Source organism: Zonotrichia albicollis, chromosome Z, assembly GCF_047830755.1.
Source record: "Zonotrichia albicollis isolate bZonAlb1 chromosome Z, bZonAlb1.hap1, whole genome shotgun sequence".
Classification (NCBI taxonomy): domain Eukaryota; kingdom Metazoa; phylum Chordata; class Aves; order Passeriformes; family Passerellidae; genus Zonotrichia; species Zonotrichia albicollis.
This window is the reverse complement of record NC_133860.1, coordinates 41546452-41573719: the sequence shown is the minus strand read 5'-3', so window position 1 is coordinate 41573719 and position 27268 is coordinate 41546452. Positions and strand designations below refer to the sequence as shown.

Genomic DNA, 27268 nt, shown 5'->3' with positions numbered 1-27268 from the left:
AGGACAGTACTGAATTTTAATGAAAGGCAAAAAATGATCAAAAGGTGATCCTCACAGAAACCTATTTAACTGAGCTTCTGTTTTGTGATATCCCCACAATTTAATTTCTATTTCATAAATAAGACTTTAATACTGCAATTGCACTCTATTTTGCTATTTTGGCACTTTTATTTTTAAATACAACATTTGAATGCTGGGTTATGTTTTGTAACTCAAAGATAACAAAACAGCAAAATAGCAATATAGGACTGAATCAAGTTAATCAGTGGCCTGGTCATTCAGAATACAATCACATTAATATACAAGTTGCTAACTAATTACTACAAATTATATTTATATAATTTTTATAATTATAAATAGTATCTCATTTATAGTGTATATATATTTGAAGAAAATAAGTTGAGAGAGATTTTGAAATGCAAATTTTTTTTAAGAATGAATGCATTTAATAAACACAAGAAGCGTATTTTTAAGGCTTAAACATTATTAAATATCACAACTATTTGCAAATGCATTTATAAGCAAAGAACAGAGGTGAAATGACAAACAAGTAGTGTCAAGGCAAGTGATTATTTTCCAAGCTAACATTTTTAGAAGTATGTGGGAGCAATTTCTGAAAGGACAGTATAGCTTTCACATATCTGATGCTACACATATTCTCTGTAACTAATATAAGAGCATCCATTTATACAGCAATTTTACAGGAACAAAGAAAAAAAAAGTATGAGGGAATCTTTGTATCATTTCTTCTTCTTCTAGCTTGGCAAAAGTTAATATCTGCTGATGAGCAGCTACATCCATTTGTAGATTTCCAAGTGCTTTCCCAAGGTGAGTAAGCATCATTATCCTCATTTTTCAAATGGAAAACTAAAAGATTAAGATACTCCCTCCAGATCACACAGCAAGTAATAAGCAAAAAATAGAACTCATTTTCCATATGTAACACCTAGTTCTGTATCCACTGGACCACACTGCCTTCCCACAAGCATCAGTCACACCTAATCAGCCACATAGCTGCATTTTGGGCGGCACTAAGACAAAGTTATTTTTTAACTCCTAAATCCAAGACTATGCCTTTTCACTTGCTTCACACATACAAATTTCCTAGGCACCCTACTAACATACACTGTAGAACATGGTTTCAATTATGCCTTATGCCAGTTACAAACCCTGTAGGGCACAACAGGGACTGTTCCACAGGGAAAAAACCCACCTTCACAAATTAAGCTGTAAACTGCAGAAGTGCACAAATATCTCTGTCTAATGTGCAGTTGTGGTCAGCAACACACGCAAAGTCATGAACATTCCCAGGAATAGGATACATGTAGACTGCCTTGTGGCACACTTTCTCCCTTCATCTCCCCACAACAAACCTTCCCAATTTCAATCTGTATATTAAAACATGGGCTTCAGAAGTATAATGAAAACACTGAACATATGGGAAAAATGTTGTGATGAAACAGCAAAGAGATAAGACTCCTTACAGAAGTTAAAAAACAAGGGGGCAAATGCTAAGCTATAAAAATAATAAAATGCTATCATATGCTTGTGTTTTCTTAATACAGGATTACAAAAACTAAGGATAGAAGAGAAGATGTGACTAATATTGAAAGCTTATTTAAAAGGATCCTCTTTTTACAGAGTAAAAAATTTTACAAGCATCCTTAAGAGGGCATGGATATACTTACAGAAATGCAAAACTAATTATTTGAAAAACAATGGTAATTGATCAAAATCTGCCTGAGAACAATGGGTAGAAGACCACCATTGCCCACAATATGCTGCTATCATAAGTGGTTGCACTATGTCTCTTTCACAACAAGTTAATGTTTCTTCTGACGCAGCCATTCCTGAAGTAAGCACTTAGACCAGAGCTTATATGAATGACAAATGTACATAGTTAAAGAATAATTTCTGCTAGCAAAGCTCTGAAAAAAAATCATGAAGTGCATGCTAATAACTATTTGGAATAACTACTATTTATTTCTCAATTGCAGGATTTTGAAAATTCTTAAAACACCTCATGCTAACCTTTCTTGCAAACTGCATATGAGACTACAGCCGTTATATAACCCATTACTGCAGCCTTTGTGTGCCCAGTACTTCTAAGCAGAGATGCTTCAAACAGGAAAATAATATACTTCAGAGTCAGTTTCAAGACATGTTATAGTGGTATTAGAAATAGCTGAAGTGGACAAAGCCACCTAAATTATAAGAAAGTCTTCCCCTCTAAGGACTATGTCAACAACTTAGAAATAAAATACCATTTAAGGTGTTCTCCTAGTCTGAAAATACCTTTAATTAAATATTGAGGAAGTTTATGTTTGCTATTTCTCAAGGAATTCTCTAAGTCTGTACTCAATTTAAAATTAAATGTATTTATCATCTGATTTGACAGGTCTGCAGCTTGACCTTGACTTTTGACAAAAGCTATTATTTCTTCTTCATACATCACAATTCCAAAGAAGCTCTTAAAGTGTAGATTGGTCAAAAGTTCTTTAGAAGATATGAGAAAGAAAACAAGATGATGTACTCCTCCCTTCCTAAACAGTTTCTCTGGAAGGCCTGGTAGTAGGGAACAATAAAACATACCATTGACAGCAACAACTATAGTGAAAAAACACTGAACATATTGAATAAAACCTTAGTGAGTAAAGCAGTATCACTTCAATTATACCTTGATTCTATATGCAGAATAACTGATAGCAAGTCCAAATTGTTGCAACAAATATTTTTATAAGCACTTCCCCACTACAACAAGAGTTTTCTCCCCAATTTGGTACATTCATTCTCGGTGACATTTTCCTAGTCATTCCTGACCTTTTCCCCAAACTATCCTATTGGGGGCAGGGAAACCATTTTCTCTCCTTAAATATTACTCAACTCAGACCATACAGCCACATATTTTTTTCCTCATCCAACTTCTTCTCTCACCACAGTTCATATAGACCTGTCAGTTCTTCCTTGCACTAACACTGTTCTGAACCATAACAGGTTTCTTGCTACCAAAGAAATATTTCCTTCTCACTAATTTTACCCACAAAAGCAAGTGTCATTTTTGCCAGTTAATTATCCTATGCAGCATACTCAGGGGTTTCCACATTTAGGAGATATATCTTTACCATTTAAAATCCTAATTCGAAAAAAACACATGGTTTAGCTTTTTTTTTTTCCTCATCAGCTGTGTGACAGGAGGAACAGATCACTCTCCTCTTCAGCTTTTCTCTATTACTATAGCTCTCCTCTCACCATTTTTGCTCAAAATATTAACTATTGTAGCAGATTTTAATCCTCTCTGTCCTTAGGTCAATCATGAGTTTTGATTTCAATACCTCTTTTTTCACTTTATAACACCCCTTTTGGGGAAAACACCCATTTTCAGTGTTTTCCAATAACTGCTTCACACTGAAAGCTTGCAGTTTTGTCTTGCCTCCTGTTTTTGATTCGCACTGCATTTTCACATATTTTTCAAAACTGCAAATTATTAATCTGAAACTCAATCAACGCCAACTGCAGTTTCCTCAAGCACTTAATTTTGCCGTCACTTGCCTGCATACCATGAGAATCCTCACAGAAACCTCCGGTGAGATCAGTTACCTGGTTCACTCAAATCTGAAGATGAACCACATGTACCAAGACAGAAGAATGCACACAGATTTACTACATTTTGCATTCAGCTGGAAGAAGGTTATTCATGAATTACAAGAGAATTTTGTTTTTCCTGGAACAAACTATAATACGCATGCATGCGTTTATATGAGGGGGAAATGTACTGTATGTAAACATGATGATAAAAACAAATGAGCCACAGGACAAAGCATTAGACTGTGTAGTTTTTATTCAAGAATATTTTGGTTTTGTAGGTTTTCCTATAACTGTAAAACCATTATTGTATTTATACTTTCTTTGTAACACTCAGCAGCTATGAATTTGGAAGTTAAAAAGTTTTCTAAAAGCTGTATCCAATTACAGTGGTGAATGATTTGAATAATAGACTGCTCGGCATATTCCAAGATAAGTGGCTGCTACATTTCTTTGATATTAGGGTCATATACTGTACTTATCTATTTTTACTCCACGCTTTCCATTGCCTAGTAATAAATTAATTTCTCACTGTTAGTTTGGCATGTGCCCTACAGTTATATTCACTTTCTCTCCCACTGAAGGAAGAAGTTTTCTAAAGTATCTTTAGAATTAGGCATCATAGATTAAATTCAAAATACTATTTGAAGATGCACATTCCCACATAAAGTCTTAACAGCCAGTTTTATATTTTCATTTTTAGAAAATTATCTGGCAGTGCTGAACATCATGGGATTGTAGTTATCTAACTACTTGCACACACTTAAGACTTTTTAAACATATGGATATAATTTGAAAGAATGAGTTTTAACTTTAGTATTTAATTTCCATTGCTCCCTGGTGCAGAAAACTCAGCTAAGGACCTCATGTACATCTGCAACTATCAAAGGCAGTCAGAGCTGAGTTTAGATCTGAAAACTGAATACAGACCAAAATGTAATCACCATCCAGGCAGAAACAATTAAATCTTACATGAGCTGGGTTCTTTACAGAGCAGAGAGAATGAGGAAATGTTCCAGTTTCTTTGCTAGTTACCAGACCTCAGTAACACTGAGGAAGCAGTTTGCACAGTCATCATACAGAACAACTTCTACTCTTCAGCCTACACCTTCTAGCTCTGTTTATCTAACAGCTCTATTTCTTTGTAGGTGTCTTCAGAAGAATAAGGAGAAGCAGTTTAGCAAATGAACAGTGGCAATCATGAGGAAAGCAAGCATGAATATGGGAGTGGAATATATGTTCATGTACTATAAACAATGAAAGAAATAAAGACACTGGCAAGCAGGGACACCTAAGCCTCTGGCATTACAGATTGCTATCTCTAATTTATTCTCAAAGGTGATAATTTTGAAGTAAAGAAAAGACACCAGAGCCATTCTTAAGCTAACCCAAAGCCAAGTAAACATATGACAGTTTGTGTTTTAAGCTGTCAAAGCCATAAAGGATGGCAAAGAAGCAACTGCAGAGTGCAAAGAGTAACACCACAGCTGTTGCTAAACACAGACTTGTCACCTAAGAGTGTATACTGCTCTACAAAATAACATGGAAGAGAATTACTGGCATCTTCAATGACTACATATCAGTTGTAGCGACTGCATGTCCCTGGATTGTTACTGGCCTGCTTGAAATTTATGTTACAAGCCAATTATCTTAGATAAAGCTAATATCCAACAAATTATCTGAAAGTCTCCCATTTCAATACCAAATCTTGAAGCCTGTAAAGATAAAACTGAATCATAAGCAAAGTTGAATTCAATCCAATCACTCATGTAACTCCTTTACTTAACAAATATTTGATGTTGCAAACTACTGTTTCTTGTATCAGCACCAAGTAGGTTATCAGTGACTATTTCAGCATAGGTTCTAGACACCAACCTCATTAGAAACAAGGCTAGGCTAAAAATAATGCCTGTTTCTCTGGTATTTTGTCCGGTCACATCCATCCATTTTCACAGGGATATGCACCCTGTTATACCACTGCAATTTCTATTTAAATTGCAAATAAAAATTGGACACACACAAAATACTACAGAAAACCCAATTGAAAGAGAACAAACTACTATTCCTTCCCACAATAAAGAACACACTCTACCTCCATGAGTTTGCTAACTCTAATTACACCTATAGTTTTGAGATTTCCTAATGGCAAGTACTACAAAGCACTAACAGAATGAATCATGACACATACTGATACACCACTGATTGTAAATCTATACCCTTTTTTATTTGCACCCATGGACTATGTTTCATATATTTATGAAAAATTACTTCCCATTAGCAAAATGTCATGATTGGAAGCATGTATGATACACAAACAGACTAACAGCAAGTATGTGATGCTCTTGTAGCTTATTTTTGATAGTGTAGCAGATTAATTATTAGAAAGACCTCTGTTGTTTGGATACTTAATTTCTGAATTAAAGTTTCCCTGAGGCAAAGAAAAAGATAATTTGAAAGATAAGGTTAAAAATTCTTGAAGGCATCTTTCTCAGACATGCAATATTCATACTTTTATCAACATTTCAGAATGCAATTACAAATCAAAAAATGCTGCCAGACTTGCATGTAAACCATAATTTCATATAAAACTTCTACAGGTGAAAGTACTGTAAAAAAACCACTTTAATGATGTCCTCAAAACATGTGAAATTCTTAAACTTAATGCACCTTTCCACTTTTTAAAGGCTACTTACATCAATGACTGATGAACTTGACAGACTTAATCCCTCTAGGTCTGCTGCTAAACTTGGGGACAAAACAGCTGCCGTAGGAACTGCCACAGGAGTTGTTACAGAACAAACTAGAAGAAAAAAGGTAAGAGATACTTAAATGGAAAAACAATTTAAGATACTGTGAAAAAACAGTGATTTCTTTTTTCTTTGCACAAAGAAGTTTTATGTTCTCATCTAAATGTTATATTCTTCTACTTATATTTCATGAATATTCATTGATGAATACATTGGTATTCACATTGATGAATATTTGAAGAATATGTTATATGCTTGTTTCTAAATACAAGATTACTTTTTCAGACATATGGCCCCAATACTCAGAATAAGCAATGAAAATATGTATACAACTTATACATGAACAGACCGTGTGATTTACTTTAGAAGTATTTTCTCCTCCTGTCCTATTTTTCCTTTATTTTATCCTTCAGTCTGATAGATACTGTGTAGCACATTTTCATTTACAGGCTACATGCAAAGTACATGTTAATGCAATTCTGATAGGCTGCAACTACAGAAGTAAACTTTAAGAAGGGTACTACAAGCACAGACAAAAAACCAGAGCAAGCTTTATCTCACCCTTCCAAGACTACCATTTCACAGTTCTTCAGAAATGTGATTCTTAGCATCTTAAGATAATACCATAACTGGCCCATAGACTGCACAGGGGTTGTAGAAGTAACATCCACTATTACCCGAGAAAATAAGTCCACTTTAACAGAAAACAAGTCCAGACACATACAAATGCTCAAAGTAAATGTTTTACATGGTGGGAGATTCTAAATTTTGAAACAATTCCTCAATTATAAAACAAAATATTGTAATAACTGTGCTTAAAAATAATTTGACAGTCTAAGCATTTATTTTGTCAGGAAACTAGTACAATAAATTAACAGAATCAATGTTTCAGAAATTTAACTTCATTGAATTAACTGACCTGATTTTATGCCTTGGGAAAAATGAGGCTTTAATCAAGATACTTACAATCATCTAAATCTAAGAGAAACATGTCTTGGTTTTTTGGAGTCTTTCTTTCTTGCACTGGTTTTTCTTCTTTCTGTCAAAATAGATTAATATTTCATCTTCCACCATATCAGCAAAAGAAAAGCATTTAGTACATTCATCAAGCAAGTGCATTTATTTTACTACTTCATAAAACAGAATGTATCCATGTTCAGGGTGTGGCATCCAAAGAATTCACCTACTGAGAAAGATTTGTTTATATAGTTAAACTGTATCTAAATGCCACAACTGAATTTCGGTAGCCCCTGCATTCATCTAATATTAATCATTGTTGCTACACAGAAAACATTTGGTGACAGATCAGACAATTCTGTTGAGCTAATTAAAAAATAAAGCTGCTATCTCTTTAAGACAAAAGATTTGTGTACTAACATTTCTGTTTTCATATGAAAAACAGGTCAAAATCGATTCAATAAGAAATATAGTGTAATTTGCACTTATCCAGGAGCACAGAATTCTGTCCAATTATCTACTGGGACTTACTTAACAGGAAGCTGAGTTTTGTCACCAAAAAAATTCAGTTTTAACCTTAAGATGAGTTCTAATTGGCCGTACCTGAAGTAAAGACTAGGGAAGTAATAATCCCAGTACCATTACAGAGTATTTCAACAAAATTTGCTTCAATAACTAAAAAAGTTCTAAACAAATCTTCATAAGAGCAAGTGTTGGCTACACCTACAGAGCACGTCTAGACAGTGGTGATTCAGGAAAGAATTCATTGTGTTACAGCTCAGTACACTCTGCCAAGAGGGTGGTTTAGTATAAAGAATTGATTTTAGGATGTAGCCAGAAACTTCTGTAGCAAGGAGTTTTGTCATCATGTTGTTCCTGCCCACCCTAATGCATCTTTCATTTGGTTCAGCTGAAGAATTTCTTCTCCCTTCATTCTCTTTGGCTCACATACCAAACAGAAGGCTTTGCAATTTTTTTTATAAAACATATTAACTGCCTTTAGACCTTAAGACATTGCTCACTACCCAAGTTATTTCAAGTAATTTAAATGTAGTCTTTCCAGGAGTCACACTTTCTAGTTTACCTGCTTCCTCTTAAACAGTATGTGACAGCCAAATTCATAAGGAAATATTTTACCACTTCTAATAAATTAACAAGTCTAAATGAATCAGTAAATCTCTTTATGCCCATCTAGACCATAATTTCTTAAGCATTTCAGACACCCAGACACAAAAATTTCTAGAAGAGCCAGGAGTGAACTCAGCAGCTAGAACCACTTCCTTTAACCAGCACCATAGAATAAAATAACACCTCTTTTCTCAAGGCACATTCCCTTTCTTCTGGTCTCTCAGCTTGATAGTCAGTTGCAAACAAATGATAATAATGAGTTTACCTTTTTTCAATTTTGCAAGGAATTCTATGGTTCCCTGCAAAGAAGATGAAAGAAGCTAGCCAACATTGTCACTATTTGAAGCCATTGATGTTAACGACTACCAGGTTTGACCTCAGCCATGATGAAATCACTTATCATGATCTTCCTATAATTACCATGGCTCAGACAGTAGTCACTTACATGATCCCTATGCTTGAGGTATTCTGGGAGAAGAATCATCTTGTGGAATGAAAAGAACAGGAGCCACTATTTTAAAAGTTATTTTTACATCATGATACTTTAATGATCCTCATCCTTATGGTATTTGAGTGTTCTACTACTGGTTATTTATCTGAGACCTAAAACTCCTCTGAACAAAGAAAATACTACAAAAAAGCTTTAAAATTGCATTGAAGTGACACAACTTCCGATATGTTTTGTCCAGAATTTCTGAGGGACTCCTGCAGAACCAAGTTTCTTGAATTCCATTCTGCTCACAACTACCGGACCCTTCTTTGGAGATGTGCTTATTAGCAAGTCACTAAGTTTGTTTTGGTTACTTTTGTTTTAGAACTGTGAAATAAGGACAAATAGTACACTTCATAAGCTACAAGTTCTACTTGAATTACTCATGTCAGAGACACAATTTTGTAACAATATTTCTCATGAACTCCAAGCCACTTTATAGTATCATTTGGTGAATATTTAGCCCTGAATCTCAAGTTTAGCTGTTATTTCCAGCACCTTTACCGTAAATTATGTATCACAACCCTTTTCCTGAACTAGAAAACTCTTCAGAAATCAAAACAGACTAAAGGAGAACTCAGTTAAACAAAAGGCAGATATATTAAAAATATCCTCAATTTCTGAACTTTCACCATCTGTCCCCACTTATCCTTAAGATACAATTCTACTTTCAACTATGATTAAAGTTGAAAGTTATGGTTTTATATTTGCTAAATGTTTCCATAGAGATAGGTTGTGTCCATCTCCTTTACTATGCAGCCAATTAAAAGTCTCTAAAAAGTGGCTCAAGAGTCCTACAAGGAGAATTCTATATGCTTCAGTACATGTTTCTAAAAAATTAGGAGTCACTGCCAAAGAATCCTCACTGTTCAGTGGATCTGTTTACTAAAGACAACTAAGATGGGCAGTCTAAGTAACAAATAATACCAATAGCATGCTTCACTTTGCTTTTTCTGTCACAAGTACAAAAAGTACACGAGGCTTGATGCATACTTTTATAAGGTGAAATTCATCCTTGCACTGATAAAACTTTGATTCTACTACATTAAAAATGTTTAAAAATGGGGAAAAAAATCCTTCAAAAGAATTTACTTCTTATAGTTCAAACCAAAATAAAATGGTCCTAAAAGAAGGCACAAATAAAAAAATAATTCCTGAACGAATGTATGGCAAGGAAAAATTTCACTGCACATTTTACCAGAAGATGGCATTTAAGTGTATCAGTTTACTATAAAGAACAAGCAAGTAAACAATTCCACCAAACAAAAAGCAAAAAATGCACAAACCTGACTACCATCTGGGAAATGTAAAATCAAGGGCTAATTAAATCCAGATAGAGGTAATGTCTAAGTGTCATCATGTCTTATTTCCAACTTCAAATGAGTGTTTGAAGCTTAAGAAAACACTGGGCTACTCATATGTGTGTTTGGGTGCTATATATACAAAAACCACACCAATATTTTCATGCTTGTATGTGTTTCTACATACAGGTTTGCAGGTATGCACATTAATTGCGTGCAATTCTGTAGAAAACACCAAAGAAATCTATTTATGTGGGTCCTGCCTATAACAAACATGATTATTTGCAATTTATTTTGTCCAAGAAAAGAAAATTGATTGGCTGTCTATGACCAATAAATAGCCAATGACTGCATCTATATCAATTGAGGAAAAAAAGCTTTGCATCTGAAATCTAGACAATAAAAAGGTTCTGACGTGTCTGACATTTCTCTGTAACACAATTTTTCCTTTTTTTTTCTCTTAAAACTAAGCCTACAATATACCCCAAACAGTATTCTACCAAGAAAGCCCACTATGAGAAAAGAAGAATACTAAACAAAGAAGTTAAGGTATATTCCATCAAACATTTCTCCATTTGCAATTCATCTTGATAATAGAGATAGAACCTGGTAAATGCATATAGGACTTGAAGCAGGAGATTTCTCTTGCTCAATGCATAATTCATGTGCTCCGCCTGCAAAGTGTGTAAAATGAGAATTTCACACCGCAGCATGAGCCATGGAGCTGCAGAGAAAAGGCAGATGAAATCATATTCTGCTGTGCGAATTTTATTTCTTATCCTTCCAATATTTATACAAAACCATCACTGACAATCCAAATGCATTGACAGATCACCCACTGTTTCCATTGTGTTAGCACTTGAAAGGAGATCAGGCAGAAAGATAGACAATTTGTTTTTGTATATTTTTTAAATAGTGGATCAGGTTTTTAACAGCTGAGTGACTGTATTATACTTGTAGAAGGAGGTCAACAGTAGCTGATTTTAAAATCCCACTGTAGAGACACCTACTTATACATGCATCATCCTCAAATCTGCATTTTAGCTCTACAGTGTTTATGCTTACAGTATAGTATGTATCTGAACACCTCAAATTATCGATATTTCAAAATGATATAAAAGACTGCAGTACAAGAGACTGACTTTTCGATTCACTGCAGCTCAATTACAGTGAAGACAACAGGTTTTTCAAAATGATTTGTCAGGAGAAAAAAATACTAAACCATTAATAACATACTCAGGAAAATAATCTGAATTTTTGGTAGTGTATTTTAATGCCAGTAAGTGCATGGATGTATGTAGCAATTAAGCTCCAATGTGAATGTAACAAAACCTTTTTTATTAAGAAAATTTTGCAGAACATGGAAATGGCACCCAACACAATATATAAGGAATGGTAAGCATCACCCAAAACATCTGCAATGTAATGTAGTTCATAACATGTAGCAAACTGAGAAATCATAAAAATAGAGCTCACTAACCACAACTTTTTTCATTTCAGAAAATCTTTTCAATTTTACTGAAAAGGAAATCCTAATGAATAATATCCCCATATAGACTGCCCAAATTAAGAACACACTATAACAGAATAACATAAGCAATGCCTTCTCTAATGACAAACAATCAGAATAAAGCACGCATTTCTGAGAGTCTGGCAGAAACCATCTGTTTCCTGGGTGGTCTGAAAATAAGTCAGGAAGAGAGCAGAAAAAAATATATGTGGTTCTTTTAAGATGTACCTTGACACATAAGGGGTCTATATATAAGACTTTAACTATAATCTTCTTTAAAGTTTGTTAAAAATTGTTTTTTTTTTTCTAGCTTGGAATGTGTTACCATCAGTTACCTTCATCTATCATTACAGTGCTCAAAAAAGTTTTCTGACAAAAAATCTTATTAAGCTAGTTAGCATAGCAATCACTTCTAATAAAAAATACCTGTGTTTCTTTTCCCCCACCACCTTATCTAACTATATGTCTAAAAATAAACAAGTACTAGAAACACTTGAATGCAGACATCGAGGTTTAAGTGGAAAGTAACTTTAAGGTCCAGGGATTAATACCATATACTGAAACAGTTCTTCTTGTTCAAGGACATTAAATTAACTGCTCCCTACACCTTAACATATGACTATTGATGTTTACAGCTCATCAGCCAAGTTTGTTGCCCTTATATTAAATGTGCTAATTTCTAAATGAAAAAGAATTTTAGGAACATTTAGCTTCTGCACAGTGAACTCTACGCTTTTCAATAATCTCCTCGCTACTATTCTTGCTGCCATGCATATAAACACATTCCTATTTGTTGTAATGTCTTTTGTGATGTTTAAAAGCTTTGCAATTTTTCCCCTCTATCTTTTGACTCTACTCTTATCAACTCTTCTATCAACTGTTTAAAAATACTTCTTGTTCCTAACACATTTCCTTTTACGTGCTAAGACTTCAGAACTACTGCAATGTTCCCTCTCTTCTCTTAAAATCCAAGGCTTTGACAACTTTCCATCGACTTCAACAATTCAACCCCAAGCTTCCTGGACATTCCAGTTCTCATATTCAGTGTATTTGACTTCACACATTCTGCTGTTTTAAAATACAAAAAGCTTCTTTATGCTAGTAGTCCTCACATATCCTGTGAAAGAACCGAACAGTTTAGAGAACTATAGTGACAGAAATTATCTACATGGTGTCAATATCCTGAGAAAAATGGAAAAATGCAGCAGAGAGAAGACAGTTTGAACATGGCTTTGCAGTGCCTTCTCAGAACTAAGCACATCAGAGTATGTATAACTTTCTGGTGAAAAAATACCATGATGATGTGGGGAGCTGCAAACTGTTACAATTAATTCATGTCCCATCTAGTATCAAAGCAGTTTTTTCTAAGTGAATTCAAGTTGTATTCTTTGTGCTACCATTTTTTTGCAGGATTCAGTCTGGCTGCTCTAGAAGAAAAAACCTTTTGATACACAGGTGTGTTACCCAATGTATTATTTGGGCAAGAAACTGATCAAAACATCAAAACACATTTCCACTTCTCAAGTAATACAGCCTCACTTCATCTTTTGTTCTACTTTGTTGAAGAAGGGAACACATTAAAAGTTAACATCACAACTTAAGAGTTCTCAGGCACACCTATGAAGTTGCAAAACAAAGATCATGTACAATGTTAGTTCAAGATTTAGAGAAATGCAGAGCCTTGCCTCCTTATTTAAATGAAATATATGCTTCAACAGCCTTACCTCTTAACTGATCAAAACACACCTATTCATCAGCTTCAAAAATTGCTATTCAAATTCAAAAATTGCTAGAACTGCAACAAAGGATGTCTGTTTTGACTAATTTGCCATCTATACAGGAGCCCTGACTAAAATGGCTTAGCTTAATTTAAAATGCATTAAGAGAAATCAAGTTTCACTTAATTTTCAATACAACATATCAGAATTTAAATGGAAATTTCTGAGCTACAATTCTACTCTTCAACTTTTTTTTTGGTAAAGATATAGAAAGAATTGCATAGGAAGTATTTGGTAACAGAAAAATAAGTGTCAGAAATTCTTTTACTCTTCTTCCTGAACAGATTTAGCAAAAAGTTCCTCATTTACTTATTTTTAAATACAAGGTATGTGGGTAAATAGTAACCAATTAATGCTAATAGCATGAATAATTAATTCTATAACACTAGTTTGAGTAATGAACTTTTAGGCACTTTTTCTTCACTAAGGTAAGCAATTAAATCCCAACTGACACATGAATGACTGCTGCATTCTTGCATCTTCACATATTTTGAAACCAATTAAAAAAAATGTATTATAAAGCTTGCTATTTCATATCTGTTTTAAGAAAGCTAACAGAATTTGAAGTAACAGGACTTTATATTCCTATCAAACAGAGACAGCAAGTAAAAGTTGATTTCTCATTAGGAATATTAATGCTACTTACCTATATATATGTCTCAGTTATAGATTCATTAACTATACTATTCTCAATTTTAACAGAAAAATTTAAAACTAAGCTAAGAGTTCTATTAGAACATCTTTAAACACTTAAAAACAATCTACTAACATTTGGTTCTATGGTTTTCTTTCCTCTCAGACCCAGGTATTATAGCTATACTTTAAGATTCAATTTTAATAAAATAACCATCACATGCATGTATTAAGTTTCACCAGTTCAACAATAACCTAAAAATTAAATTAAAAATCAATTAATTTTATTATAAAAGAATAATAGACCACTAGAAAAATATTATATTCTGTGTATAAAAAATAATTAGATTCTATTATTGTTCTTCATCTATAAGGACTAAAAATAACATAAAATAATATGTAATTTATATTTTTATAATTCATGGTTTTTGTTATAAAAACTCTCTTACTTGCTTAAACTATCAAACTACTTTTTGACTGGTCTCTCTATGAAAAGTAAAAAGATGTTTTTCATAAATTCTGGATTGTTTTAGGTATGCATAAAACTGCTACCCATCTTCACTCTAACAGAAAGAAACAAGGATAGATGGTTAGATACACATTCTCATATTTTATGCAGGCCTTAAGAAAACATATTTTACCTTATTAACCTTATTAGAGGTAGCATTTCTAGATTTTCCAGGCTCAGAGTCACTTTTAGAGTCAGATTCTGACTTGGATCCTGAAGAACTTTCATCTGATGAAGTGTATTCTGTATCAGAGGAACTGGATGTGCTTCTCTTTTTGGAAATCCCCTCTGCTTTCTTTTTAATATCCTCCGAATCACTACATATTTAAAAAAAGCGTTAAGAGACATGTAAAACCACCAAAGGAATCAGCTTGGGCAATATCCTACATCAGCATTTCAAAGTTTCATTAAATGAGTTTCAAGTCATGATTTCTCCACAACAAAAAACTATTCACCTATGAACGAAGTAGTTTAAGGCTACACAAAACTGTTCTATTATACTACACAGTACATCATCATATGTAGTCTAAATGAGCAAAACAGCTAAATAAAATGTGAACATATAAAAATATTATTTGCATGCATCAAGCTTGTGACATTACAAAAGGAAGTACAGCCCCCCCTTTAAATAAAGATGCTTTCATACTATTCCGCCTATGATGAACAGAATTTTCATGTATCATCTTTTCGTACAGTAATATGGCTTAAAAAAACCAAATTAGTTTAGTTTATTCCTTTGTTAATTCTTCTGAATAAAACTGCATCACCTAGAAATAAGACCTATAATGTCTACAAATTGTTCAACACATTAAAGAGTTTATACACAAGAGCTGTTATATTCCTACACCTTTGGTCACAGTGAAATTCTGTTCACCCACCAATGTTGGTTTATGTTGGTGTGTGTTAACAGCCAGCTGTTATGTTATCTGCCTTGTTCACATCTAAAAATACTTAAAAAACTAGTTACTAGATTACCTTTTTGTCTCAGGGGGAGTTACTACCACAGGAAATGAAAATTGTTTTCTAACAGTTGTCATGGAGCAGAAAAATTAATATTGCATATAGAAAAAACCACTCTGTTCTTGGATTTGCAAACAACTATTTTATACTTCTAAATCAGGTGTTTCATACACCACCTGATTCAGCTTCCTTCCCAAGACAATGAATTGGCTGTTGAAGCGCTTGAAGGGTAACAAGGTCAACAATAATTAAACAAATCTAGACTACTCAACTATTAAGAGTCCCTCTGGACTCATATTAAATTGTTACAAATTTTTGCTTAGCTTTAAGAGCAGTACTAAAGAATGTACTATGCTGCATCACTGAGATTGCAATGTTTTCAGATGAAAAAAGTACAGAGAAGGAGAAATGAAAATCTGAAATGACAGAGATCAAAATAGAGTGAAGTCTTCCTCCTCTCAAGAACCTCCTATGACTGAATTGTCTAAATAAAATTTAATCAAAATTATTTCAAATAAATAATGTTTAGGCCATGCCTACCCATGTAACTGAAGCTAAAATTATTTCCCCAAATTTTAACCAAAAGCATAAAGCAGTAAATTTGAAGCCTGCAAAGCTAAAAATGGAACAGTAGTACATGTCACAAAAACAGTGTACTGTAGCACATCTGATTGTTAAAATCATGGTGAAAAACAGGTTCTGCAAATTATGTTTCAGTATGACAACATTTAAAAAATTGTTTAAGGTAAATGACAAACAAAAATCCACTACTATATACTGTTCAAAGTTTCTTCATGACAACATCCATATTTCATTCACTGCCATTTAACAGTAGCTGTAGTTGCATTAACAAATAAGTTGTTGTGAACCCATTACATAAATGAAGTTGTTTTTTAATAATTTATCTTTAGCTTAGCTTTAAAATTAGCTTTGAAGATTAAAAATGTTACTTTACCACACATCAGCCAGTTTTGATGGGTAATAATTGTTTATCTTACTGCTTAAAATTTCAGATGTTATTCTAATGAAAAGAATTTACTGGTAACTAGCTTTTTAACTTTGCGATGATGAAAAGCCTGTATTAATTTAACCTACAGATTTCATTTGTTCTGAACAGGAAAAACAATATAAATCACTTTTAAAATCATTAAATCCTGACTTAAATTAATAAAGTCATAATTAGGGCATTATGCTGTGTTTGTTATGGAAGTGGCAAGGCGAGCTGCTTTAATTACTGTCTGTAATAAAAGGAGCAGAGTGTGTACTGCGCCCCAATCAGCGCTGTCAGCCACGACTGAGCTGAGCTGCAAACTCATCAAGTGAGCTGGCAGCAGACTACAAAGTAAAGGGCGATCGTGTCTGCAGAGGCTACTTGCTGACAGCAGTAGAAGAAACAGATTCATACAATCCAAGGTATTAGCCCCAATTACTCAAAATTTTAATGATACTTTAATACATGATAATGCTGTTGATAATAGGCAATCTTAAAAGCTCCAACACTTAAATATCTTATGACCGTTTCCCTTCACAGCCCTTGCCTCTAATATTTGGATCATAATCTTTTTAATATAACATTATTTAGAAAAATCAATTGTCTTAGTTACATAATGGCAAAGTGTTGAAGGACTTAATTTTAGCTCTCAGCAAAATTGCATCAAAGGTAATTAAGTGTTTCACACAACTATTTGATCACTTATTCAGCCTCCCAAGGTTACATCAATTTTCAACAAGCCACCCAAGATTTTACTGAAGTCAGAAATTAATTCCAAACATAAGACTAGTCTGATTAATGAAAATTTGAACTAGGTTCATACCCTGACATCACTCCTTGGCCAATACACACCCAAAATAGCCTAATTAAAGGCTTGGCAGACTGGTAACAGGAAGAGTGCTTTATAAGATAGTATCACAAAAAATTAAAACCAGACAAACATTTACCTACCTTTCATTGACAGCCCTATATGTTTTCTTAGCAGCACTTTCTTTGCTGTCTGATTCACTGTCAGTTGATTCTTCACTGGGAGAGGAACTCCCACTACTCTCATCAGTGCTGCCTTCCTCTTTATCTTCCTTCTCACTTTCACTGTTAGACCCACTCCCTGAAAAGAAAACAAGCCTTACAATTTTGATCCAAATAGCTTAAATAATTAGCATTTTAGAAATCAAATTTTGTTTTAAATTAAACAAAACAAAATTTGATTTCTAAAATATTTGGTTTGGTATTTTAAGATCCAGTTGAAAGCTTTAGTATTATCTACCCTGTGACAAAAGCAGGCAAGGGAACTACTTTCCCCTTATATCTACAAAATTTTATTAGTTGAAGATCTGTCCTCTTCAGCCTACAGTATTATACTTTTTCAAATTAGAAATTTGAATAATAAATTAATCACATGTGGATTCTTCAAAGTTACATAACCCTATAAGGAGCTGGAGATGACCTCAAATTTTCTAGACTTTACATTCGCTCAGCTGCAAAATTATCTTCTCAAACAGTTGCTTAATTAGATAATCTGTTCTTAAATACCCATAGTGACTATGATTGAATCACTGATTTAAACAAATTATTAATCCTGTAATTAATCACATAGTTACAAAATATTCAAATATCTATAGTGAGTATATGCTTCCATTACTTCAGAAATCACTAATTTCAGTGGTACAATTCTTAACATTTCTGCATATTTCCTCAGCTTATGAACTGGAAGGAAGCAGCTCCATCTTTGTATTCTAAGATGACCCTCTTCCATTCAACTAGATACTGATAATTCTTTCAAGTCTCTAATGCTAGACATTTTCTGTGTTTAAAGTCTGGACCTGGAAGAATTATGATCTTTACTACATCTGAAATATGCTAACATCTTCTGAAACAGCTGTCCTGGGGAACTGCCTATCTGACAATAAATGGTAGAATAGTTAAAACAACCTCTGCTTACTGAACTTCATAGGTAGCTGTTATCCTCTTCATCAATATCCCCATTATAATAAACAGAAAACATAATGTAGAACTTCAGAGAAATAATGTAACACAATTTGCTGAATAAATCTCATGAAAGACTACACAACTAAGCAGATCTGGCCATTTATCAGCACAGCAGCACATGCTATCAAAATAATTCTTCACCACCACCAAATGCCAAAAAACACTTAAGACTTAAGGTTTCTGACAACCAAGCATCTGGGTACTTCTCCTGCAAACAGCTATGTGCTTTCAGTTTTAACTGGAGTTACAAACTCTCCTTACTCATATTAGACTCCAAAAAGGATAAAAGAAGCATGCCAGCTTTTTCGCCTGGGAAACAAATCAAAAGTTAACTTATTAAATATGGTGAATGTAAAATTTACCCCCCAATTTATTGAGTTTACACACAGCTCTGGCTTTGTTTGCAATTTTTTTTTCTTTTTATGTACCAGACAGTTCTGAAGACACGGTTTTCCAGGCAGCAAAAATACAAGTTGCTTTCCAAACACTTACCCGATGAACTGGTACTGGCAGACTCATCTTCCTCCTCTTCTGATTCAGAGTAGAACTTTTCAGTAGGTTTCTCCTTCTTTGGCTTGCCTAGAATTCCAGTCCATTCCTTTGCCTGTAAATAAATTTCAATTTAAGTTTACTTTTGCAACCAGCAATACAAAAGTATTCAGACAACACATCAAATAAAAACATTCAGAGCTGTTGCTAAATAAATTATCTGAGCAAGTCAAGAGAAGCTATTAAACCTCTCTTACTTCACACAATTAGGAGAACTAGAAGTTTGGTACATACCTATAAAATGAGAGATGTCTATTAGGTAGTCCAGAAAAAGATTTAGTAAGCTAGATTAAAATCATCAGTAATGATAAATAAATTTCTATGCCAAAAGAACATGAAATCTGAGAGTTTTATTTCTAGATCCAGCTGACTACAACTGGAATGAAGGTTAAATCCACCACCTTAATAATCCTATTTTTTGCAGAAAACAGATGTGGACACTCAAGATAGCCACAGACAAATTATTTTTCACTTCCATTGCAATTCTCCAAATAAAAGTAATTTTTTGCCACCAAGAGAATGTCAAAATGAGGCAGTATTTCTACCAGACTTTTTTTCTTCCCATATACCACTCCGCTACTAGAGAAGCAATGTTAAAATTCAGGACAGGAGAGAAAAACACACTGGCAGACAATTCTATCAATTATCAACAATGTGATACAGGCCTGCCTCATTGACTGATCTGATCTGGAATAAGACTTAAGTTTTGAAATAGGCTCTAACCTGAAAGGCTGAACAACTCTAGAGACACATTGGCTTCCTCTTTAACACCAACAGCTGCTTGAAAATGCCAATATTCTTTTGGGTATTTATGACAATTTGCATGTGGATTGCAACTTAACTCAGCTTTACTCACATATGCTATGTAGGCACATGCAGTATTAGGGAAACCACAAAATTAATGAAAATTAGATACCCTCCAAAGAAAATATTTGCAAAAACCCCAACATGGCTGAAAGATTTTCCAGTTTGCTTTCAGGTTTAAATAGTTTGAGGTGGATTTTTTTTTACTTGAGGTGGATTTTTTTACTATGTTGTGGATGGATGTTACACCATTTGTTCAATTTCCTGCAATACTTTTTGGTCTTACAGGTTTGGTCTTATGGATGAAAGCATCTTGGCAAATTCCTTCATGCCAACCCTTTCATTTATAATCCTCTGCTTGAGCTGATTATCTAAAATTCTTTCCATAAAAACTTTCAGAAGTTTGTACAAATATCACTTTTCCTGAAATGTATATAAGAAGGTAAACACATTAGAGTACTAAGGAAAAATGCTTTTTCTACAAGGTTGCTGTCTACTGGCTTCTGTAAGTCAGACCTATTTTTTAAATTTTCTTGCTCTTTCTGTGTGTAACATCTCATAAGCAAATGATTTAATCTATGACTTACTGAGGAAGTTGGTTCATTACCAGGACTGCATGCTTTTCTCTCTGTGTATCTGTTTCAATGCCACACCTCCAGGAGCACCATCGGCACACTATATACCAATATATTTACATTTCAGCTACTACTTAACAGATTTCACTGACATTCCAGCAGCATTCTGGTACCCAACACATAAATCACAATTCTCGTACCAAAATATGACTTTCCCTCAGAGTTTACACTGCAGTAACAAAAAGCTATTGCTAGTAGATGACAAGCCCAATGTGTAAACACATGACGCACTAGTAGCTGACATTTTCCTATCATAAACTTTCCTAATCCTCTTCAGATTATCTGAAATGTAAACCCTCATCTCTTCCAAACTCGACACTTTGAAGCATACATAATCTAATCCCTTGCAGCTGCTTTTTGTTATTTGCATTACCTTTTTCCTTTTTGTTTTTGTTTGTTTAGCCTTGGATTTTTCACAAACCAACCTCTTCATTTCTGACTTTGGTAGTCCAGCTACACTCAATTAACATACTGCGGCAGAGTGGAGATAAAAGATAGGAAATCAGAAGTGAGCTGGAGGGGAAAAAAGCCTACTTACTCCAAAAATGAAGCGGAAGTGGCTACAGTTTAGTCACTTCTGTCATTGAAAAGAACTAGCATTAAGCAAGTTTCCAGATGCTTGATTTCTAAGATAAAATAAGCAACAGGACATTCCCACGCATCAATGGCTTTCAACACAGGCCACAGATAGTATTTAAATACTTCTAGTTTTGGGCTAACTCTCTGTATTGACGAGTGCCTTCAGCAAAGTTACTTTCAGTGACGCAGACGTACCGACTCAGCCACGTCGACATTTCGGACAGAGGGGTCAGGTGCCACCTCTGGCCAGTCAGACAGCTCCAGGTACCCAGTGGCTCGGCTGTTCAGTGTGTGAGACAAGGTGCCAAGCTGGAAATGATCCCGATCTATTAAAAAAGCGGGGGGGGGGGGAAGAAACACACAAACACTGTGAGCTATACCACAAGGAGCAATCTTAATCAGGGCTAAAGGTAATTGCCATTGTATTACCTCAAATGTCATGGAATAAATATAAACTAGGAAGCTCTTCATAGGTCAAAAAACTGATTTCAGTCCATAGATTACAATAATCTCCCCCATAATGGTCAATAAAAAAGCTAATCAGTCAGTGTGTTTAGAGGTGTTGCTCTGAAATGTAGCTTCTCTAAAAATTACTTTACTGTGAATATTAAGAATGACAGCACAGTTAAACAATCCATATACATGTCTTGGCACAAACACATCCAGAATTTTAATAGTTTTTCTTCAAAATGGAGCTCCTTTTAAAGCTTCAAAACTAGACCTAAGTAAGTATGAAAACTAAAATGCAAATTGTCACAATAATAGAGTATTTTTAATTTAGATAGCCTGATAGCCTTTTAATTTGAGAAGACAGACAATGAATATTACTGGTAAAACAATAGGCAAAATACAGAGGGAAAATTATTATTTTGGAGAAAAAAATATCTACAGAGATTCAATTTATTTCAAATTCATATAACATTTGAAGTACTCACATTAAGAATCATCTAATTGTTAAGTCCAGGTAAAATCCTAGAGCTGTTTTCCTAAACTGAAGAATAGTTTTCCTCAAAAGACATACCTTCTGTTATTTAAATAAAATTTAAAATCTACATGAATAGAAATAGATCATTTTGCCAGGATTTATTGTTAGAGAAATGCACTGTGCACCTTGCTTGTTGAAAAGCAAGTAAGCAGACTGAGCATCCTTGCATATTAATCTTTTCTGTTTGCTAAGTGACACAATTTGTGAGAGTATTTGAAATAGAATAAGCTGCCACATTCCTTTACACAATGAACATTTACCAAATGATTTTGGCAGTTATACCTTTAAAAGGAGACTCAAGCAAAGGGGCAGGTTTCTGCGCCAGAAATATTTTTTTGGCATATTTGCTTAAAGCTCCACTCTTCTCATTCGGAACAATAAGCTGCCTAATAAATCTTGTACGGTCTCTGATGTCGTAGCTTTGATCATACTTGCCCAGATTTAATACATACTGGGTAAGCAATTTTGTCTGTGGAAAAAAACAGGACAAGAACAGAATACAAGTTATTTATGATTATTGATAACTCTGGATAAACATATTTAAAGAGGTAATAAAAATGAATGGTTATGTCAAACAAATGTTGCTCCACAGGGAATATGCATTTCTAAAGCTGCAAATGGAATTCTGCAGCCAAAGCACATGTCCTCCTCTGTATTGAGGAGGTGAATGCTGAGTACTGAGAAGCAGCCATGTGCTAGATTATTAAACTGCTGAAGTGGAAAGAAAGGCATCATTAAAAAAATAATCATATATGGCAAACCCGCTGAACGGTCTACGTGAGGATAATGAATGTGGAAATACAACTAAAAACATGGCACTCAAAACTTAATCGGAAAAATATGCAGGACATCAAAACATCAGAGGGTATTAGGGGGCTGGCAAACTGCTTCTGCTGAGGTGTGTTTTATGAAGAGATACTGTCCCTGGCATAAGCAGTGTCTGCACTCTGACTGCACTCAGTTACTTTATCCTGAATTATGACCCATTAAAGCAGACACATGAATCACTGAACTGGATTACTGCAAATTATTTGCAGCGCATTTAGCTGTTACTTTTTCATAAAAGCAAGCTGCTGATGCCCTCTAAAAACCAGGATAAAAGACTTCTTCCATTTTTTTTCTTAAAGTCTTCAGTAATATCAGTCATTTATTTATTTATGTTAGAGCAACTTACACTATCACAGGTTTTTACAGCATAATAACAGCTTCCTAATTTGATGTTTGAGAATATTAACATCTTAAATAATTTTAACAATTCAGATAATTTTTTAAGCTAAGAAAATAATGAAAGAAAGGAAGGAAACACAGAAAACAAAAATAATGTAGTGTAATCACTGCAACACTGCTGAATAGACTGGAATCCACTAGATTAATTTGAAACATGTATGCTACTTCTTCTATAAACAACCAAACAAGAAAAAGAGCAGAAGTAATATACCATCCTAAGGAAGCAGATTTTGGTACTTCAGCTCAGAACAGATGCATAAGACAGGGTTAATAACATACAATCATGAGAGACTTATCCACATTACACAAAGAAACAACCTTGCATATATATATTGTTTATCATGCTGTTGCTATGACTATAACAGTTTCAATCATTTGAGCAGAAAAACATGTCCAAAAAATCAGTTAATTTTTGTATATGCCATTTGCTAAAAAAAAAAGGTCAGATTAATAATTTTCAATTTGAGGATGCAAGTTGAAGTTTTTTTCTGGAGATATAAAAATGCTTTTTCAGAGTACTGATTAACTCCTGTAAGTGAGACACACAGTAAATAGAAAATGGTTCTAATTTAAACCCCATCAATGCAACATATGCAAGCATTTAAAAAATAACCTATGGTACCAGAGATTGGAATAAATTAGTCATTATACATTAGAATAATAAAACAGCATAGTTTAAAAAAACTGTCAATGAAATATTTCTTGTTTCTTTTTTCTCTCTGATACCCAAGAATGGCTCTGTGAAAAGGGGCTTTTTTTCCTTGAGGTACTGTCTTAGTTCTGGGAAAGGTAAAACTTTCCCATATGTATTTCACAGTTTATTGGCAGCTAATTCTGTATGAGGGTATAAAATTTTAAACAACTGCATCAGACTGAGCCTACATAATCTGCACTCATGCAGGACTTACGCTGTTCAATGTAAATGGAATTGGAAGGGAGGGTTCCCAGGTAGCATGCATTAAACTAAATGAGGGATACCTCCTGCAGCCTTTGTCATCACTTCTCCACTGTAAAACAAGACAAGGCTCCTCACTGACATGGCAGGAAGCTTAGGGGAATGGCTCATAAAACACAATGATCTTAACCTGTGAATTGCTATAGGGATGGGAAAAGTTGAAGGCCTTGTCACAGATGGCATTTTTTCAGTGAGTGTTGATGGAATTACATAAAGACAAGTATGACAGATAAAGAGTTGATCCTGAAAGACTGCAATTCCTTTAATGGGATAATTTTCTCCATGATCTTCTTCCTTTTCCTCTTCCCTGTTCTGTCCTCTAAAATATAATTTTCATATTGTTCAATATAGATAAATACACAACAAACTTATAAACAAGAATGTTCTGTGTCTCCAAGAAGTCTCTTTGCAATTATCACATACACTATAGTTTTCATGGAAACAGGGAGGAAATCTAATTTTAAAAAAATTTTCTCATAGTAAAGCAATCAAACAAGTAGAAGATCTTTTCTACATGGAGATAGCTGATAGAAACAATTTTTTTTAATTAAAAACAAAAAGCCCCCCAACAAATACATGTAAATTTTTCCAACAGGGGAGTTCCTAAAATAAGCTGAAAATCATTTCAGCAAGCACACTGATTTGGTGAATCATGACAGATTCTGCAAACCATGACTGCTTCATAGAATAGTGACAAAGTATTTTGATCTGTGATTTAAGACACTTATTATCACATGTCAATATTTCCTGATATCTCTACATGCACATTGTATAGGCTGAATATAATTTCTTTTATCCCCAAACTGTTGAAGCCATTATTATTTTTTGTACACTTTGTTTTGGCTAGAAGGGTTAGGTTTAGGTATTTCTAGAACTCAATCATCCTCTAGCAACATTTCTGGAATTTTCTAGTGACAATAATTCTATTTAAGGATTTAATGCCTATCCTATATTAGCAGTAATTAATTTTTTGGTAGATCCCCACTTGAATATTTTACAATACAGGTTTTATCAACAGATGAGGCTCCACAATGAGACAGAAACAGTTATCTATCCACTCCTATATATCATTAGCTTTCAATAACTTGATTCTTTGGACACACAAGATAAGGCTATTGTGCTAAACCACGACTGACATATCTATTTACACCCTACAACTACTTGGGACTTCTGGTGGGAGTCCTACTGCATTACACTACAGAAGCCTATCAAAAACCAAAATCTCTATTTTTTCTGTTACATGCAAGAAGCATCTTAGGCAGCTATATGACATATTTCTCTTCTATGTGCTGTCGAGCACACTCAGGGTTTTATGACCCTAAGTGTTGAAAAAACAAACCGAGTTTATCAAAATATACAGACAACCAGAGGGATGTCTGTTTTTGCTACATACCTATCCAGATATAACTGAACCTGAAACTTCCTTAAATTATAGGGAAGTCTTTGAAAGTCCATGAGGTGATCTCAGGATTTAAAGTACATTTTAATTTTATTTTAAGAAATCGTGTTCAAAATCCTGTGAATGTGTTCACTGTTTCACCATATCCTTCAGGAAACTACAAGCAAATAAAATAATATACTTAGACAAAATGAGTAAAACAAGCAAGTCTTATTTACTCCAGAACTTTGTGCTTTTCTCCAAACAAGACTTAACAGAAGTTAAGTCAAGATGAGTTCAACCTGCCTTTCCCTCACCTGGTGAAAGAGATCTTTTCATCTACTCAGTCAGCATTGAGTGTTTTCAATAAAGTGAAATTTTATCTTTGAGGTTTTCACAACACCATTAACTTTGGATGAAACGGATTAATTATTCATAAAATTACTACGTCATAGGATATGATATGGAGACAGAAAACAGGTGACTGAGGAGAGGTGGACAGACTTACAACAGGGCAATCAAGTCCCCAAGATTTGACATCAAATTTTAAAAATGAAACTGAAAAATGGCTGGACTTTTTAGGAAGAGAAGTAATGCCAGGAAGTAATTTTAATACTGAGTGAGTAGAAAAGAGTTCCTCCTGGAAATAATCATGTAGATATAGGAAGAGTGTTGTCAGTCTCTAATGGGAAACCCATGGTATTCCAGTTTGCAAGGAACTTCGAATCAAGCCAAGTCACCAGACATACACTGTCAGCAATTTTATGTGGATACCTTGACCGCTTGAGATAATAACTTATTTTTCCACAACCTAAAACTACAAGAGTAAAACACCCTTTGATGAAATTCATCATTTAGTAGGCATCTCAGAGACAGTTTCTTCTGCTTTATCATCATTACCATGTTTGAATAAAGAGTATTTTGAAGAGCACTTACAATGATGATTTAAAATGCATTAAGATGTGAAATGCATTGAAGGAATCACAGGAAAAAATGCATCACAGAAATCCATATGCAACAGATTTTTGACCAAATATGATGTGGAAGAATTTATGTGCAAAATTACAAAAACTATATGGAAAATTAGTAAATATAATGGGCTAAAAGAGGACAGTTTAGACAGTAAACCCAAATATTTTCTTATCTCAGTCAGCATTTTCTTTAAGATGAGCACTGCCAGAGAGAAGTCACCTTTTATTACTGACGCATTTTAGACTGTATAAGCAAAGCATTCACTCCAATGTGAATGCATGGAAAGACACTTCATGTCCCATATGCCCTACAAAATAAAGCCTAAGATAGATCACTGCTGTAGTTGCATATAACTATCAAGGAACAAGAAGACATCAAAGTTGCAGAGATGCAAAATCCTATGCTGTGCAAACTGTTTTAAAACACAGAGGTCTAGCAGCCCAGAAAAGTACATATATCAGACAATGTATTTCTTCTACATTTGGAAAAAAAATCTTTGATTTTACAATCTTTTACAGCAAAAATTGGATTTCCAGTGAAAAATTAGTGTCAAAATGCTACATTCCATAGTCAGTGATGGGATTCACAGCGTTGTCACTTGAAGAGTGAG

The 27268-nt window shown here is 34.1% G+C and overlaps 1 protein-coding gene across 6 annotated transcripts in view; it reads right to left on the bottom strand.

Annotated features, from left to right (window-relative positions):
- Positions 1-27268, bottom strand: part of AP3B1 (adaptor related protein complex 3 subunit beta 1) — a 153891-nt gene that overhangs the window by 46644 nt on the left and 79979 nt on the right. For 4 of the 6 annotated variants that reach the window (XR_012577999.1, XM_014267994.3, XM_014267992.3 and 1 more), the window contains exons 16-22: positions 22409-22595; positions 21337-21467; positions 19067-19178; positions 17537-17693; positions 14768-14951; positions 7296-7368; positions 6276-6382 (exon numbers count right to left, since the gene is read on the bottom strand). Coding sequence is in view for 5 of the 6 variants with exons in the window: in XM_014267994.3 (XP_014123469.2) it covers positions 6276-6382; positions 7296-7368; positions 14768-14951; positions 17537-17693; positions 19067-19178; positions 21337-21467; positions 22409-22595 (951 nt within the window). In the remaining variant the exon portion in view is untranslated. The remainder of the gene's footprint in view (positions 1-6275; positions 6383-7295; positions 7369-14767; positions 14952-17536; positions 17694-19066; positions 19179-21336; positions 21468-22408; positions 22596-27268) is intronic. The other 2 variants (XM_074532249.1, XM_074532248.1) reach the window with 1 other exon arrangement.